At 36.9% G+C, this 14,630-nt stretch overlaps 1 protein-coding gene across 1 annotated transcript in view; it reads left to right on the top strand.

Moving 5' to 3' along the window:
* The window catches only part of LOC123563563 (uncharacterized), a gene marked incomplete at its 5' end in the record, with an annotated part of 85,188 nt that overhangs the window by 43,613 nt on the left and 26,945 nt on the right, over window positions 1–14,630 (top strand). Inside the window, 7 exons of the mRNA XM_053524919.1 lie at window positions 2,951–3,112; window positions 5,202–5,369; window positions 6,293–6,466; window positions 7,640–7,801; window positions 8,618–8,782; window positions 10,267–10,428; window positions 11,202–11,366. Of these exons, the coding sequence (XP_053380894.1) occupies window positions 2,951–3,112; window positions 5,202–5,369; window positions 6,293–6,466; window positions 7,640–7,801; window positions 8,618–8,782; window positions 10,267–10,428; window positions 11,202–11,366 (1,158 nt within the window). The remainder of the gene's footprint in view (window positions 1–2,950; window positions 3,113–5,201; window positions 5,370–6,292; window positions 6,467–7,639; window positions 7,802–8,617; window positions 8,783–10,266; window positions 10,429–11,201; window positions 11,367–14,630) is intronic.

The following is a 14,630-nucleotide window of genomic DNA, read 5'->3' as shown; positions in this document are numbered from 1 at the left end:
TTTAATTAGTCAATTTCCCTTGAAGTTATTGCCCTTGATTTTATGAAAAATGCCAAAAAATGTCCATCCACAGCCATTTCTCAGTAACTATCAGGTAGAATTTCATAAAACTTGAAATAAACATGCACCAACATATTGCAATGATGTCTGTAATTTTTTTTTTAATTGGTCAATTTCTCTTTGAGGTGTTGCCCTTGATTTAATGAAAAATCTACGCCTGCAGCCATTTCTCAGTAACAAGCCGGTAGAATTTCATGAAACTTGAAATAAATATGAACCAACATACTTCAATGATGCCTGTCATTTTTAGCCCACCATCATCAGATGGTGGGCTATTCAAATCACTCTGCGTCCGTGGTCCGTCGTCCTTCCGTCCGTCCGTCCTTCCGTCCGTTAACAATTTCTCGTTATCGCATCTCCTCATAAACTACTAGGGGGATTTTGACCAAACTTTGTCTGAATGATGTATTGATACCTTAGTTGTGTCCCCCTGAAAATCAGACTAGTTCAACAATTTTTTAGTGAGTTATGGCCCTTTGTTTATTTCTATAATTTACATATATTTATATAGGGAAAAACTTTGAAAATATTCTTGTCCAAAACCACAGAGCCTAGGGATTTGATATTTGGTATGAAGCATCATCTAGTGGTCCTCTACCAAGATGATTCAAATTATTTCCCTGGGGTCTAATATGGCCCCTCCCCGGGGGTCACATGGTTTATATAGACTTACATAGGGAAAAACTTTGAAAAACCTCTTGTTCTTCCACAGGGCCTAGGGCTTTGATATTTTGTATGTGACATCATCTAGTGGTCTTCTACTAAGATTGTTAAAATTATCCCCCTAGGGTCAGATATGGCCCCGCCCCGTGGGTCACATGGTTTACATAGACTTATTTAGGGAAAAACGTTGAAAATCTTCTTGTCCAAACCACAAAGCCTAGGGCTTTGGCATTTGTAATGTAGCATCATCTGGTGGTTCTCTACCAAGTTTGTTCAAATTATCCCCCTAGTGTCAAATATGGCCCTGCCCTGGGGGTCACATGGTTCATATAGACTTATATAGGGAAAAGCTTTTAAAATCTTCTTGTCAATAACCTACAACATTCAGATTTGGACCACATGTATGGTTTTGAGTAGCAAGATGAACCTTGACATGAGTTGACCTTGATTTTGACCTAGTGACCTACTTTCACATTTCTGTAGCTACAGCCTTCAAATTTGGACCACATGCATAGTTTTGTGCACTGAAAAAACTTCGACCTTGACATTGACCTAGTGACCTACTTTCACATTTTTGAAGGTACAGGCTTCAAATTTGGACCACATGCATAGTTGCGTGTTCCAAAATGAAATTTGACCTTGATTTTGACCTAGTGACCTACTTTCACATTTCTCAAGCTATAGCCTTCAGATTTGGACCACATGCATAATCTTATGTACCGAAACAAACTTTGTCCTTTACATTGACCTAATGACCTACTTTCACATTTTTGAAGGTACAGGCTTCAAATTTGGACCACATGCATATTTCTGTGTTCCAAAATAAAATTTGACCTTGATTTTGACCTAGTGACCTACTTTCACATTTCTCGAGCTACAGCCTTCAAATTTGGACCACTTGCATAGTTTTGTGTACCGAAATGAACATTGACCTTAAGATTGACCTAGTGACCTACTTTCACATTTCTGTGCTACAGGCTTCAAATTTAGACCACATGCATAGGATTGTGTACCGAAACAAACTTTGACCTTGACATTGACCTAGTGACCTACTTCCACATTTTTGAAGGTACAGGCTTTAAATGCGGACCACATGCATAGATTTGTGTTCTGAAGTGTAATTTGACCTTGATTTTGACCTAGTGACCTACTTTCACATTTCTCAAGCTACAGCCTTCAAATTTGGACCACTTGCATAGTTTTGTGTACCGAAATAAACTTTGACCTTAAGATTGACCTAGTGACCTACTTTCAAATTTCTCAAACTACAGCCTTCAAACTTGATGCACATGCATAGTTTTGTGTACAAAGAACTTTGTCCTTGAAATTGATCTAGTGACCTACTTTCACATTTCTCAAGCTACAGCTTTCGAATTTGGACCACATGCACAGTGTTGTGTACGGAAATGAAATTTGACCTTGAGCTAGTCAATAAGTCTTGAAATTTGAAACACTCAAAAATGGCACATTGGTGGGCGCCAAGATCACTCTGTGATCTCTTGTTTTTTTAATTGGTTAGTTTTCCTTAGAGTTATTGCCCTTTAATAGTTTAAAATTCTACAGATTTGTACATAACAACCAACCAGTTGGCAGAATTTCGTTAAACTCCTTTCATTCTTTTCCATGAACATTTATTATAAACATGCAAAATTGTGTACCCACACCTGGTCAACACCTTGCCTTGGTCACCCACCCCCCCTCCAAAAAAAACAAAACAATTTTCATTCCTTTTTATTATTTTTTTCAAACCTTCCATGAATATTTATCAGCATTCAAAGTTGTACTATTCCCCCACCTCACTCCTCCACCCCACCGTGTCATGCCCGCCACCCCGATCATGCATCCCCCCCCCCACACACACACACACAATACCACCACCCATTTTTTTTTTTTTTTTTTTTTCATTTTTAATTTCCCACCAATATTTATAATCAACATGTGATGTATTGTACCCTCATCCGGTCACCCCCGCTGCTTCCCCGCATCAACCAAACAAAAAAAAAACATTCATTTTCTGTTAAATTGATTTTGACTATTGAAATTATTTGCTTCTTAGTAACTTTTTGCTGGATATATTTTTTTTGACATTCCTCACCACAACCCCTTTGGCGGGGGATACCGATTCATCGAATTAGCTTGTTGTATTATACAGTGTTCTATCATGTATTGTCACTAGAAACATTGTTTGAAAGAGGTATACTGACATTAATTCTTCATATTTTCATAGTTTCATGTGATAGTGGATATGAGCTGAACAGCGAAGGAAACTGTGATCCGTGTAAGATTGGTCAGTACAGAGATGCGACAGTGTCTCAAAACTGTGTTTCCTGTAGGCCGGGATACATTACAGCTAATATTGCATCAAAATCTGACAGTGATTGTAACATAGGTAAGATAGCTTTTTATTCAAAATATCTGTAATACTGGTATAAGAATGGACTGCACAGATATTGGAATAGACTGTACTGGTTTTGGAGAAGATTTTACTGGTATTGGAATAGACTGGAATAGATTGGGAATAGACTGTACTAGAATGGGAATAGGCTATACTGGTATTGGAGTAGATTTTACTGGTATTGGAATAGACTGGACTAGATTGGGAATAGGCTATACTGGTATTGGAACAGATTTTACTGGTATTGGAATAGACTGGAATAGATTAGGAATAGACTGTACTAGAATGGGAATAGACTGTACTGGTATTGGAATAGACTGGACTAGATTGGGAATAGACTGGACTAGAATGGGAATAGTCTGTACTAGAATAGGAACAAACTTTGGTATGGGAATAGACTGAACAGGTATTGGAATAGATTCCTCTGGTATTGGAAAATATTGTACTGCTGTGGGAATAGAATGGACTGGTATGGGCAAAGACTGTACTGGTATTGGAAAGGACTGTATTGGTATTGGAAAAGACTGGACTGGAGTTGGAATAGACTGGAATGGTATGGGAATAAACTGTACTGGTATGGGAATAGACAGTACTGGTATTGGAATAGACTGGACTAGAATGGGAATAGACAACTAGAATTGGAATAGACTATTCTGATATGGGAATAGAATGTATAAATATAGGAATAGACTGAACAGGTGTGGGAATAGACTTTACTGGAATGGGAATAGACTGTTCTGTTATTGTAATGGACTGCACAGGTATGATAGTTCTGGCCCACTTAACTAAATACGGAAAGGTGAATCTGTAATTGATCAGGTAGCAGTTCAGTCTTTGAGTTATGTTATAGAATTCATTGTATCTGAAATCATCAGTCTTCCACAGTTGCTGGCAAACAACATTTTAGTAGGGAACAAAATGCAGGAACTCTGTTTACTTAAACTGGGGACTGTTAAATAAAACTGTTTAAAAATAATTAAAAAAATGTGTGACATTACTAGTCATTCATTTGACTTGACTCAAACCTGTTATCTTTTGAATGACTAATACAGTAATCACAGTGGTAAATACCTTGCCAAGTTATCGTCTTCCTTACCTTAACCAAAGTGTTGATTTGGGTTAAAAATGAATTTGCCAGTAAAATGTTCTTGCCATGTTGAGATAAATTGATATATTTTTATTAAATTAAGTGACGAGTATCAGCTCTAAATTTTGTCTTAGGTATTCACAAATCAATTTACTTCATTGAATGACTTGGCAGTAACTTGCAGAGAACAGGTTAGTAATGGTACAGAACAGATTAGTACTGGTTCAGAATCAAGGAACAGGTTGGTACTAGTACAGAATCCAGGAACAGGTTGGTACTGGTACAGAATCCAGGAACAGGTTGGTACTGGTACAGAATCCAGGAACAGGTTGGTACTGGTACAGAATCCAGGAACAGGTTGGTACTGATACAGAACCCAGGAACAGGTTGGTACTGGTACAGAATCCAGGAACAGGTTGGTACTGATACAAAATCCAGGAACAGGTTGGTACTGGTACAGAATCCAGGAACAGGTTGGTACTGGTACAGAATCGAGAGACAGGTTGGTACTGGTACAGAATCGAGGGACAGGTTGGTACTGGTACAGAATCCAGGAACAGGTTGATACTGGTACAGAATCCAGGAACAGGTTGGTACTGGTACAGAATCCAGGAACAGGTTGGTACTGGTACAGAATCGAGGAACAGGTTGGTGGAACAGGTTAGTACTGGTACAGAATTCAGAAAAACTGGTTAGGTTAATTGTCAACTGCTACATAACTGAGATACTGTTCATAAAGGGTGCTTAACCCAAAACAAACCAACAAACAGACAGACTTCAGTGAATGACCATTGGGGCATGTTTCAAAAAACACAGGAACATGTGATGTGTTTTTTTTTTTTAAAGTAAGTTAAAGGCTTTCACATACATAATTTCTTATGTTGCGTTGTCCAAGAAATTATTGCCAACATCATCCCAGAATGTCCAAAAATTAAATAATTGATGATATTAAAGTTTCATCTTGTTTGTAAACTAATATCAAACTTACATTTGTAGTTGCGTGCAATGCTGGAAACTACCGTAATGAAACTACAAATCAATGTAGTCCTTGCCCTTTGAACCAGTACCAAGAAGATAAATGGCAGACGTCTTGTATACTATGCGGTGATCCAGCACGATGGAGGACGGAGACAGTCGGGACCATATTTAAGTCAGAATGCAAATGTAAGTAACTTTATTTCATTTTTGTAACCACGTTGTTAGCATAATGGTAGAGCATCTCTTCAAGTGCAAAGGTCATGGGTTCATCCCCAGGCTGGGTCATACCAGAGATGTGAAAAAATGGTATTACTTTTCCCGTTATGGCAACCTGGTCAGCCTGGTGTCAATATAATGTTACTGGATGGAGTAACTTGTAGCATATCAGCATTATATACCAGTGAGACAGCTCTATAAAGTTGCACACTGTTGCCCATGGGCATCTAGTATGATTTTACTTCTCCTTTACTGCTGGTTGAAGATTAAAATTTTATGACATCTGGGCCCCTTCTCTTGTACTACTGGTTGGAATTCCTGGAGTAATCACTGTTTAGCTTGGTTGTGTATATTGTTGGAATGTTATGGTTCAGTGGTTTTTATTCATGGACTATGGCCCTTAATTTGTGGCATTTCTTAAGTGGTAAGAGAAAACGTATATTTTTATATATGAACAGCCACATTTCATAAGCAATCTTCATGAAACTTGATAAACTTTTATTTACTTTGAACAAAATCTAGGTCAAAGTTGAGACAAGGTCATCTTGGTTTAAAATCATGATCAAATTTAAAAACAAAAGGCCTTGTCAACACTGCTAATTGTTATCTAATTTATCTGCATGAAAAGAGTAATATGATTGTCTATATGAAACGACTAGGTGTACTGTGGTCAAAGACTAACTAGTGTACTAGAACAGGTCACAGAAAATCTCTGGGTCTGTCACAGCATAGCTCTATCAGATTTTTTTAAAATAATTTTTTATAAAACATTTTCTGTTGCGTTTAAGGTCAGGTAAGTGACTTAGGGTCTTTAAGACTCTCTTGTTTCAGAGTTATAACAGTGGAGGGATGTATAAAGAATTTGCAGATTTAAAATCTTCTCCTACTTTTAGATTACTGCCCATCAGGATATCAAGTAAAACAGGACCCAAATTACAGGTGTGAAATTTGTACGATTGGAACATACAAAGATAATAATGAAGATATACAAGGAATGTGTGAAACCTGCCCTGGCAACAAGAGAAGTGAAAATGAAGGAGCAAAATCTGCTTTGGAATGCACCATTTGTAAGTCTACCTTTACCTTGTTAAACTTCTAAAATGGACTTGTCTGACTACTCTGCTATTTATTTATTATAACCCTTGGCAATATATGACCATTTTGAGTCAATTTGCCGTAAAACCCAACTCACTCACTCACTATTATAACCCATCTGCTTAGCTCAGTAGGTAGAGTGTCAATCTAGGGATTGTGGGGTCGTGAGTTTGATCCTTGGGCTGGGTGATGTTCTCCTTGACTATTTGATAAACGACATTGTGTAAGAAATCATTAGTCATCCGCCTCTGATTCATGTGGGGAAGTTTGCAGTTACTTGCGGAGAACAGCTTTGTACTGGCACAGAATCCAGGAACACTGGTAAGGTTAACTGCTGGCCTTTACATGACTGAAATACTGCTGAACAACAGTGTTAAATAAAAAAACAAACAAACAAACAAGCTATTTATTATTCAAAGGTCTGTTCACTGGTTGCAGAGGCGGAATCACTTGACACCCCAGCAGACTGAACAGGCAAACCAGTATCAAAAAATAAATCATCAGCATTATGATTTTTGCTGTTTCTTTCTATTTTAAGGGTTTGGGTTGTTTTAGTTGTGTTTTAACCTTTAACCTTCTAAATTTCTTAAAAAGGACTTGTCTATCATTCAGTTTGGGCAGTACCATTTATTTTTTAAAGTGCTGTACACTGAAAATTTACTGACTGAATAACGAACAGGGCAGACAATGATCAGCCTGCAGGGATGTGGAGGCTGATCTTGGTCTGCACTGGTCACAAAGGTAGAATCACATGCCACCAGCATGCTAAAGGTATAGAAAAGTTCTGAAAGAAATGATCTTTTAGTTAATTTACAGTAACTGTTGGCCAAAGTTGCTCTGCCAATAGATTTGCTTCAATTGGTTCAAATTTGGCCATTCTATTTCACATACAGTTGTCACATCAACTGTATGGCCAACTGTAAGACGTTTGCTGATACTTGCTCAAAATTACTGTTTTAAAACTACTGTATTCCACTTATATATAACCTATACATAACGGATAAATATATGAAAAGAAACTTTCTGAAAATTGTATTTTTTATTTTAATGTTGATGCATTGAATAGGTAAATGTTAACTGTGTACCAAGATGTCTTATTTGTCCAAGGTTGAGTGGTAAGAAAATTTATGCTTTATTATAAACAGATAAATGTCCTGTGGGCAACAGGCCAAACGGTGCCAATACAGGCTGTGTGAAATGTCCTCTTGGTGAGTACCAAGATGTGGAGTATAGCAAAGACTGTAAGAAATGCCAGGATGGTTACAGTACTAGACAGGTGGAATCTACATCTGCTGGAGATTGTGAAAGTAAGTACTCCTCATTTATGTTAATAAATCAAAGCCTTGAAATGTCTGATGGTTGCGGGTTTTTGGTAGATTTATTTTCTGTTTAATGCCAGTCTATGAATATACATGAATGAGAAACAAATACAAATTTAATTGGTCTCATATCGAAGATTAACTCTGCCTGACCCAGCTTGTGATGTAACCATGGGCTAAAATACCTTATCATTGATAGATCTTATATAATCTAAATGGTCAGTGCAAGTGGAGACAGGCTGAATAAGAACTGCTTGTTCATTGATATTTCATCCACATTGTTAATGAATGGGACTATATTGTGTAGCAGAACATCCTTTGGATGTGATTTGGAATCAAATAAAGATGCTATGTTTGTCAGAAATACACTTTAACTTTGGTAGCGGGATAAACCTGCAACTAAATATTACAGTTTACCAGCAAAGGATGCAATATTTGTTCTTTCAAGTTGCAGATGATGCAATATTTGTACTTTTATGTTGAAGATGAGGCAATATGTGTTCTTTCAAGCTGCACATGATGCAATACTTGTTCTTTCAAGTTGCAGATGATGCAATACTTTTTCTTTCAAGTTGCAGATGATGCCGTGTTGCAGATGATGCAATATTTGTTCTTTCAAGTTGCTGATGATGCAATACTATTAAACGACTAAAAGCTGGAACCATTTAAAGCTATAAAAGTGCCTCATTTCTTATGTGTGTCTTTGTGATCCATTCAAAGATGGAAAATTTGTCGGATTTATGAAGTAGTGTTTGTGTATGCCCTTAGTAAATAGCTTTTAGATTAATTGTCTCGTTATTGCAGCATATTGTGAGTCTGGAAGTGAAAAGATAAATGGAATATGTAAACCATGTAAAAGAGGCTACTACAAGAACAATGATGATGGTGTATTTGAACCTTGCAAGCCATGTAACAGTATCTACACCACTATTGATATTGGCTCTACTAATGTTGCTGCCTGTAACATCAGTAAGTTAACTCAATATTATTGTCATATAATATAGCTGAATATCACATCAGTAAGTAAACTCAGTATCTCTACACCACTGCAAGAACTCACTCAGATAATGTTACTGAATGTTACTTCAGTAAGTAAACTCAGTGTCGCTACACCATGGCAAGAACTCACTCAGATAATGTTGCTTAATGTCACTTCAGTAAGTAAATTCAGTGTTTATATTGCTGAATGTCACTTCAGTAAGTAAACTCAGTTCTCTACACTGCTGTGGGAACTCACGCAGATAATGTTGCTTAATGTCACTTCAGTAAGTAAATTCAGTGTCTATATTGCTGAATGATACTTCAGTAAGTAAACTCAGTATCTCTACACTGCTGTGGGAACTCACGCAGATAATTTTGCTTAATGTCACTTCAGTAGGTAAATTCAGTGTCTATATTGCTGAATGATACTTCAGTAAGTAAACTCAGTTTCCTGCTCGGGAACTCTGCAGATAATGCTTATCACTTCAGTAGTAATTCAGTGTCTATATGCGAATGTACTTCAGTAAGTAAACTCATGTCTCTGCACTCACTGAAGAATTTCACTCAGATAATGTTGCTGAATGTTCACTTCAGAAAGTAAATTCAGTGTCTATGCTGAATGTTACTTAAGTAAGTAAACTCATTGTCTCTTCACCACTGAAAGAACTCACACAGATAATGTTGTTGAATGTCACTTCAGTAAGTAAACTTAGTGTCTCTGCACCACTTCAAGAATTCACTCAGATAATGTTGCTGAATGTCACTTCAGTAAGTAAAATCACTATCCCTACACCACTAAAGAGCTCACTCAGATAAAGTTGCTGAATGTCACATCAGTAAGTAAAGTAATTGTCTTTACACCACTGCAAGAACTCACTTAGATAATGTTGCTGAATGTCATGTCAGTAAGTAAATTCAGTGTCTCTATTGCTGAATGTTACTTCAGTAAGTAAACGCAGTGTCTCTACACCATTGCAAGAACTCACTCAGATAATGTTGCTGAATGTCAAGTCAGTAAGTAAACTTAGTGTCTCTATTGCTGAGTGTCAAGTCAGTAAGTAAACTCAGTGTCTCTACACCATTGCAAGAATTCACTCAGATAATGATGCTGAATGTCAAGTCAGTAAGTAAACTCAGTATCTCTTCACCACTGGCATATTTTGTGCAGACAACTGTAGTGTACTTAGGAATGCTTGGTGTGCCTTTGTTACTAATAGTAACAGCTCTTTTTTTCTTTTAATTGAAAAGACATTTTTCCCACCTTGATCAAAATGAGCTAAGAGGATTTTTTCTAGGTATGTGAACTTTTTTTCATAGTCTATGTTCATTAATTTATTGGGTAAAGTAGATATAATGAATTAATCATTTCAGGGCATTCTACTCTGTGTTCAGTTTATAAACAGGTAATGCTGTAAAACATGTGAGGAGAATAGTAAATAATGAGATGTTGGACCTGTTTTTCTTGTGTTTAGGAACCTGTGCTCCAGGAACAAAGAGGAATGCTGATGATACAGGTTGTGTGTCTTGTCCTAGGGGGACCTACCAACCTGATGCCTACCAGAAAGACTGTATATCATGTGATGATGGAACCTTTACACGCAATGTCAACTCAACTGCTAAAACCGATTGTGAGAGTAAGTGTCAATCAGGAGTCACATTCACAGTCTATCCGTCATTCTATCAACTGACTGTTAACCTACAATCTGAGCAAGTCAATATTAACCTTTAGTCCGTCAGCCTTCTGTTAACCTTCAACCTATGAACTTCCTGTTAAACTTCAATTTGTCAACTAAGTGTTAACCTTCAGTCTGTAAACCCTGAGTCTGTCAGTTTTCAGTCTATTAGCCAGAAGTAACCTGAAATCTATCAATTAAGGTGTTTCAAATTGTATTATATATGTGTACAGTGGTGAGACATAAATAATCAATGAAATCTAAAATCTAAAAAAATCAATCCTAGGTGTATCAATTGTTAGTCTACTAACCTGAACTGTATCAACTGTAAGTATACCAACTGTATGTACATTAACCTTTTAATTGTGAATGTATGAAGTAATTATGTCTCCCACCACACAGTGGCATGGGAGACATATTGATTTACTACTGTCTTTGTGTGTGTCTGTCACAAATCTTGTCTGAACTAAGTGGCCAAATTGGCAAAGGCACTTCAGAATTATAGCCCTTGAAGTATCAAAAATTGCTCAGGTCTTAGGGACATAAAGGACCAATATACTCCTACTGTGAATAGTAATACAAATGTATATGGGTCGTTTATGCCCCAAATTTCAATCATGTCAGATGATTAGGCAGTTGAGGTCTTGGTGCATACTACTATTCAGATGATTATGTAGTTGTGGGAGACATGCGCTTTTCTCAAAAGAAGCTCTAGTTTCATAATTATTTTACAGGTTACTGTCCATCGGGTTATGAGAAGATAAATGGTGGATGTGTTGGTTGTGAGATAGGCTATTACAAGGACAACAATGACGGCTATTTTGCTCCATGCACACTATGTCCCCTCCAGAATATTACTGAAAATAAGAATACTGAATCAAGGAGTCTGTGTAATGTTGGTAAGTGTCCTCCCTGAAGGGGGAGCCATGTTCCAGTCTGATGATTTTTCACTGGGTTATTGCCCTTTGATTTTTCAACATTAGTAAACTATAGTGTCGTCCTTGTTTAGAATATTTCTCAGCAACCACAGGCTGGAATTGAGCGAAACTTTGAAGGTAGCTTAACACTCAAAAGGAGATGTGTGGTTCTTTAGTTCACCTGAGCCAAAGGCTCATGGTGAGCTTTTGTGACCGCTCAATGTCTGTTGTACGTAGTCCGTCATGCGGCGTGCGTCTATCAACAATTTCTAAAAAAATCTTCTTGAAAAATAATGAGCAGAATTACACCAAACTTCACAGGAATGATCCTTTGGTGGCCCCCTTTCAAAATTATTCCAAGAATTGAATTCCATGCAGAACTCTGGTTGCCATGGCAACTGAAAGGAAAAACTTCAAAAAATCTTCTTGTCCAAAACTGCAAGGCATAGAGTCTTGATATTTGGCATGTGACATCATCTAATGGTCCTCTATGAAGATTGTTCAAATTGTGCCCTTGGGGTGAAAAGAGGCCCCGCCCCAGGGTCACAAGTTTTACATAGACTTATAGGCCTTCGATATTTGGTATGTAGCATTGCCTTGTGGTCCTCTACCAAACTTGTTCAAATTATAATTCTGGGGTGAAAAGAGGCCCAGCCCCGGGGTTCTCGAGTTTTACATAGACTTACTGGTATATAGGAAAAAAACGTTAAATATCTTCTTGCCTTAAACTGCAAGGCCTAGGCTTTTGATATTTGGTATGTTGCATTGCCTTGTGGTCCTTGTTCAAATTATGCCCCTGAGGTGAAAAGACCGTTGGGGTCCCGAATTTAACATAGACTTGTATAGAGAGAAAAAAATCTTCTTGTCTGAATGTTCAAGGCCTAGGCCTTTGATATTTGATATGTGGCATTGCCTAGTGGATTTCTAACAAGATTGTTGAAATTATGCCTCTGGGGTGAAAAGAGGCCCCGCCCTGGGGGTCATTTGTTATATGAGTTTTATAGGAATAAATACCTAAAAAATTTTGAGATCATATTTCCTAGACTGTTTTATTATAATTACCTGATGACCACAAGCAGTGGATGGATCCGATCTGTCAATCAAACCAATAATATTGGCCAATAAGATAAAGCGTTATCCGTCGATCCGCAGACTTTGTTGCTATGCCGCCATTGTGTCTCACAAGCTTACCGTAACTAAGTATCTACAGACTGTAAAGTTCTAAATAAAAACAGTATTCTTTTACGTTGTCGACATGACAATGTGTGTAAAAAGAGATACTTTACATATTAAATGTAAATATGACATCTAGAAATAAGAAAAGAAGTGACCACATGTAACAGATAATTTCGAAACCCCATGTAGGATGATAATTTATCAAGTGTATCATTTTAAGAAATTATTTTTGAATTGGTTCTAAGACAGGTATCGCAGGATTTTCATTCGATGTTGCACTCGAGAAAACGAAATTCTTCAAGGCAAATAATACATATAGCCTACATGTGAACGGCGATCTCCAAATTTTGGCCATACTACACATTTTATAAAAGAATTTTAATGCTAAATATCCATGAACTGAATTGTTGTTTTTCTCATAAGAATGTCAGAAGCAATGTCGAATGCATTATCATTATTATTTTCATGAACACTAACAGATTTTGTGTATGAATTTAAATGCCAGAAGGCCTAGAGCTTAGATATTTGACATGTACCATTGCCTAGTGGACCTCTACAAAATTTGTTCAAATCTTGACCCCCAGGGTCAAATTGACCCAGCCCCAGGGGTTACTTGATTGTACATAGGGAAATCTTCATAAATTTGCTAAAAATAAACCAGAAGGCCTAGATCTTAGATATTTGATATGTAACATTGCCAAGTAGGCTTCTACAAATTTTGTTCAATTCATTATCCCCAGGGTAAAATTGGCCCCGCCCCAGAGGTTACTTGATTTTACATAGGAAAATCTTCAAAAATTTTCTAAAAATAAACCAGAAGGCCTAGAGCTTAGATATTTGACATGTAGCATTGCCTTGTGAACCTCTACAAAATTTGTTCAAATCATGACCCCCGGGATCAAATTGACCCTGCCCCTTGGGGTTACTTGATTATACATAGAAAAATCTTCAAAAATTTCTTAAAATAAACCAGAAGGCCTAGAGCTTAGATATTTAACATGTAGCATTGCCTATTGGACCTCTACAAAATATGTTCAAATCATGACCCTCGAGGTCAAAATTGACCCCGCCCCAGGGTTCACTTGATTTTACGTAGGAAAATCTTCATAAATTTGCTTAAAATAAACCAGAAGGCCTAGGTCTTAGATATTTGATTTGTTACATTGCCTAGTAGACTTCTACAAACTTTGTTCAAATCATGACCCCGGGGTAAAATTGGCCCAGCCCCAAGGGTTACTTGATTGTACATCGGAAAATCTTCCAAAAAATTTCTAAAAATCATCAGTTTGACATTTGAAACATGTAGCTCATATTACTCAGGTGAGCGATCCAGGGTCATCATGACCCTCTTGTTAAGTTACAGGCTTGAAATATGTATGACATGTACAGTTTTGTACACCAATCTTAAAACTAACTTTCAGTGACCAAGAGTGTGATCTACTTCCTAATATTTTAGCATCAGTGTGCCGTTTTAAACATGTGGCTTATATTACTCAGGTGAGCCATTCAGGGTAATCATGACCCTCTTGTCTTCGTATTTTGGTCCAGTGTTTTTTCACTGAATTATTGTCCTTTGATTATTGAACTTCAGAACCATACACCACAACTTGTCAAGAGTACTCCTCAGTAAACACTGGCTAGAATTCAGTGATGCAAATTAACCTTGCATAAAAAAAATTGAGCTTGTTATAAAATTCCACATTGTGCCAAGTTGATGAAATTTGCTTTTCACCTGCTGAAATAGAAATAAACAAGTTAGATAACTCTTGGTTGAATTTAATTCAAATTATTGCCGTTTTGGACTTAAAAGTTTCTATTTAAATTTTACATGCAATTAATTATCAAGCTTAAATTACCTCCATAACATTAGAAACTTCTTACAAGATATCCTTCCTATCAAACCTGTTTACATTCTGTACTCAAGTTAGAGAACTCTTGGTTGAAGTTTATCACAGTTATTGTCCTTACTTTTGAATAACACACTTTGGTGGAAGTTTTGCATGCATGCTTTTATCATTGCCGTAATAAAATTTTATTTTGAAGTAAATTGTGATAAAATAAATCAGTACC

The sequence above is a fragment of the Mercenaria mercenaria genome, chromosome 2 (genome assembly GCF_021730395.1).
Source record: "Mercenaria mercenaria strain notata chromosome 2, MADL_Memer_1, whole genome shotgun sequence".
In the NCBI taxonomy this organism is placed as follows: Eukaryota; Metazoa; Mollusca; class Bivalvia; order Venerida; family Veneridae; genus Mercenaria; species Mercenaria mercenaria.
The sequence above is the reverse complement of the archived record's forward strand: the minus strand, read 5'-3'. Positions and strand labels throughout refer to the sequence as shown.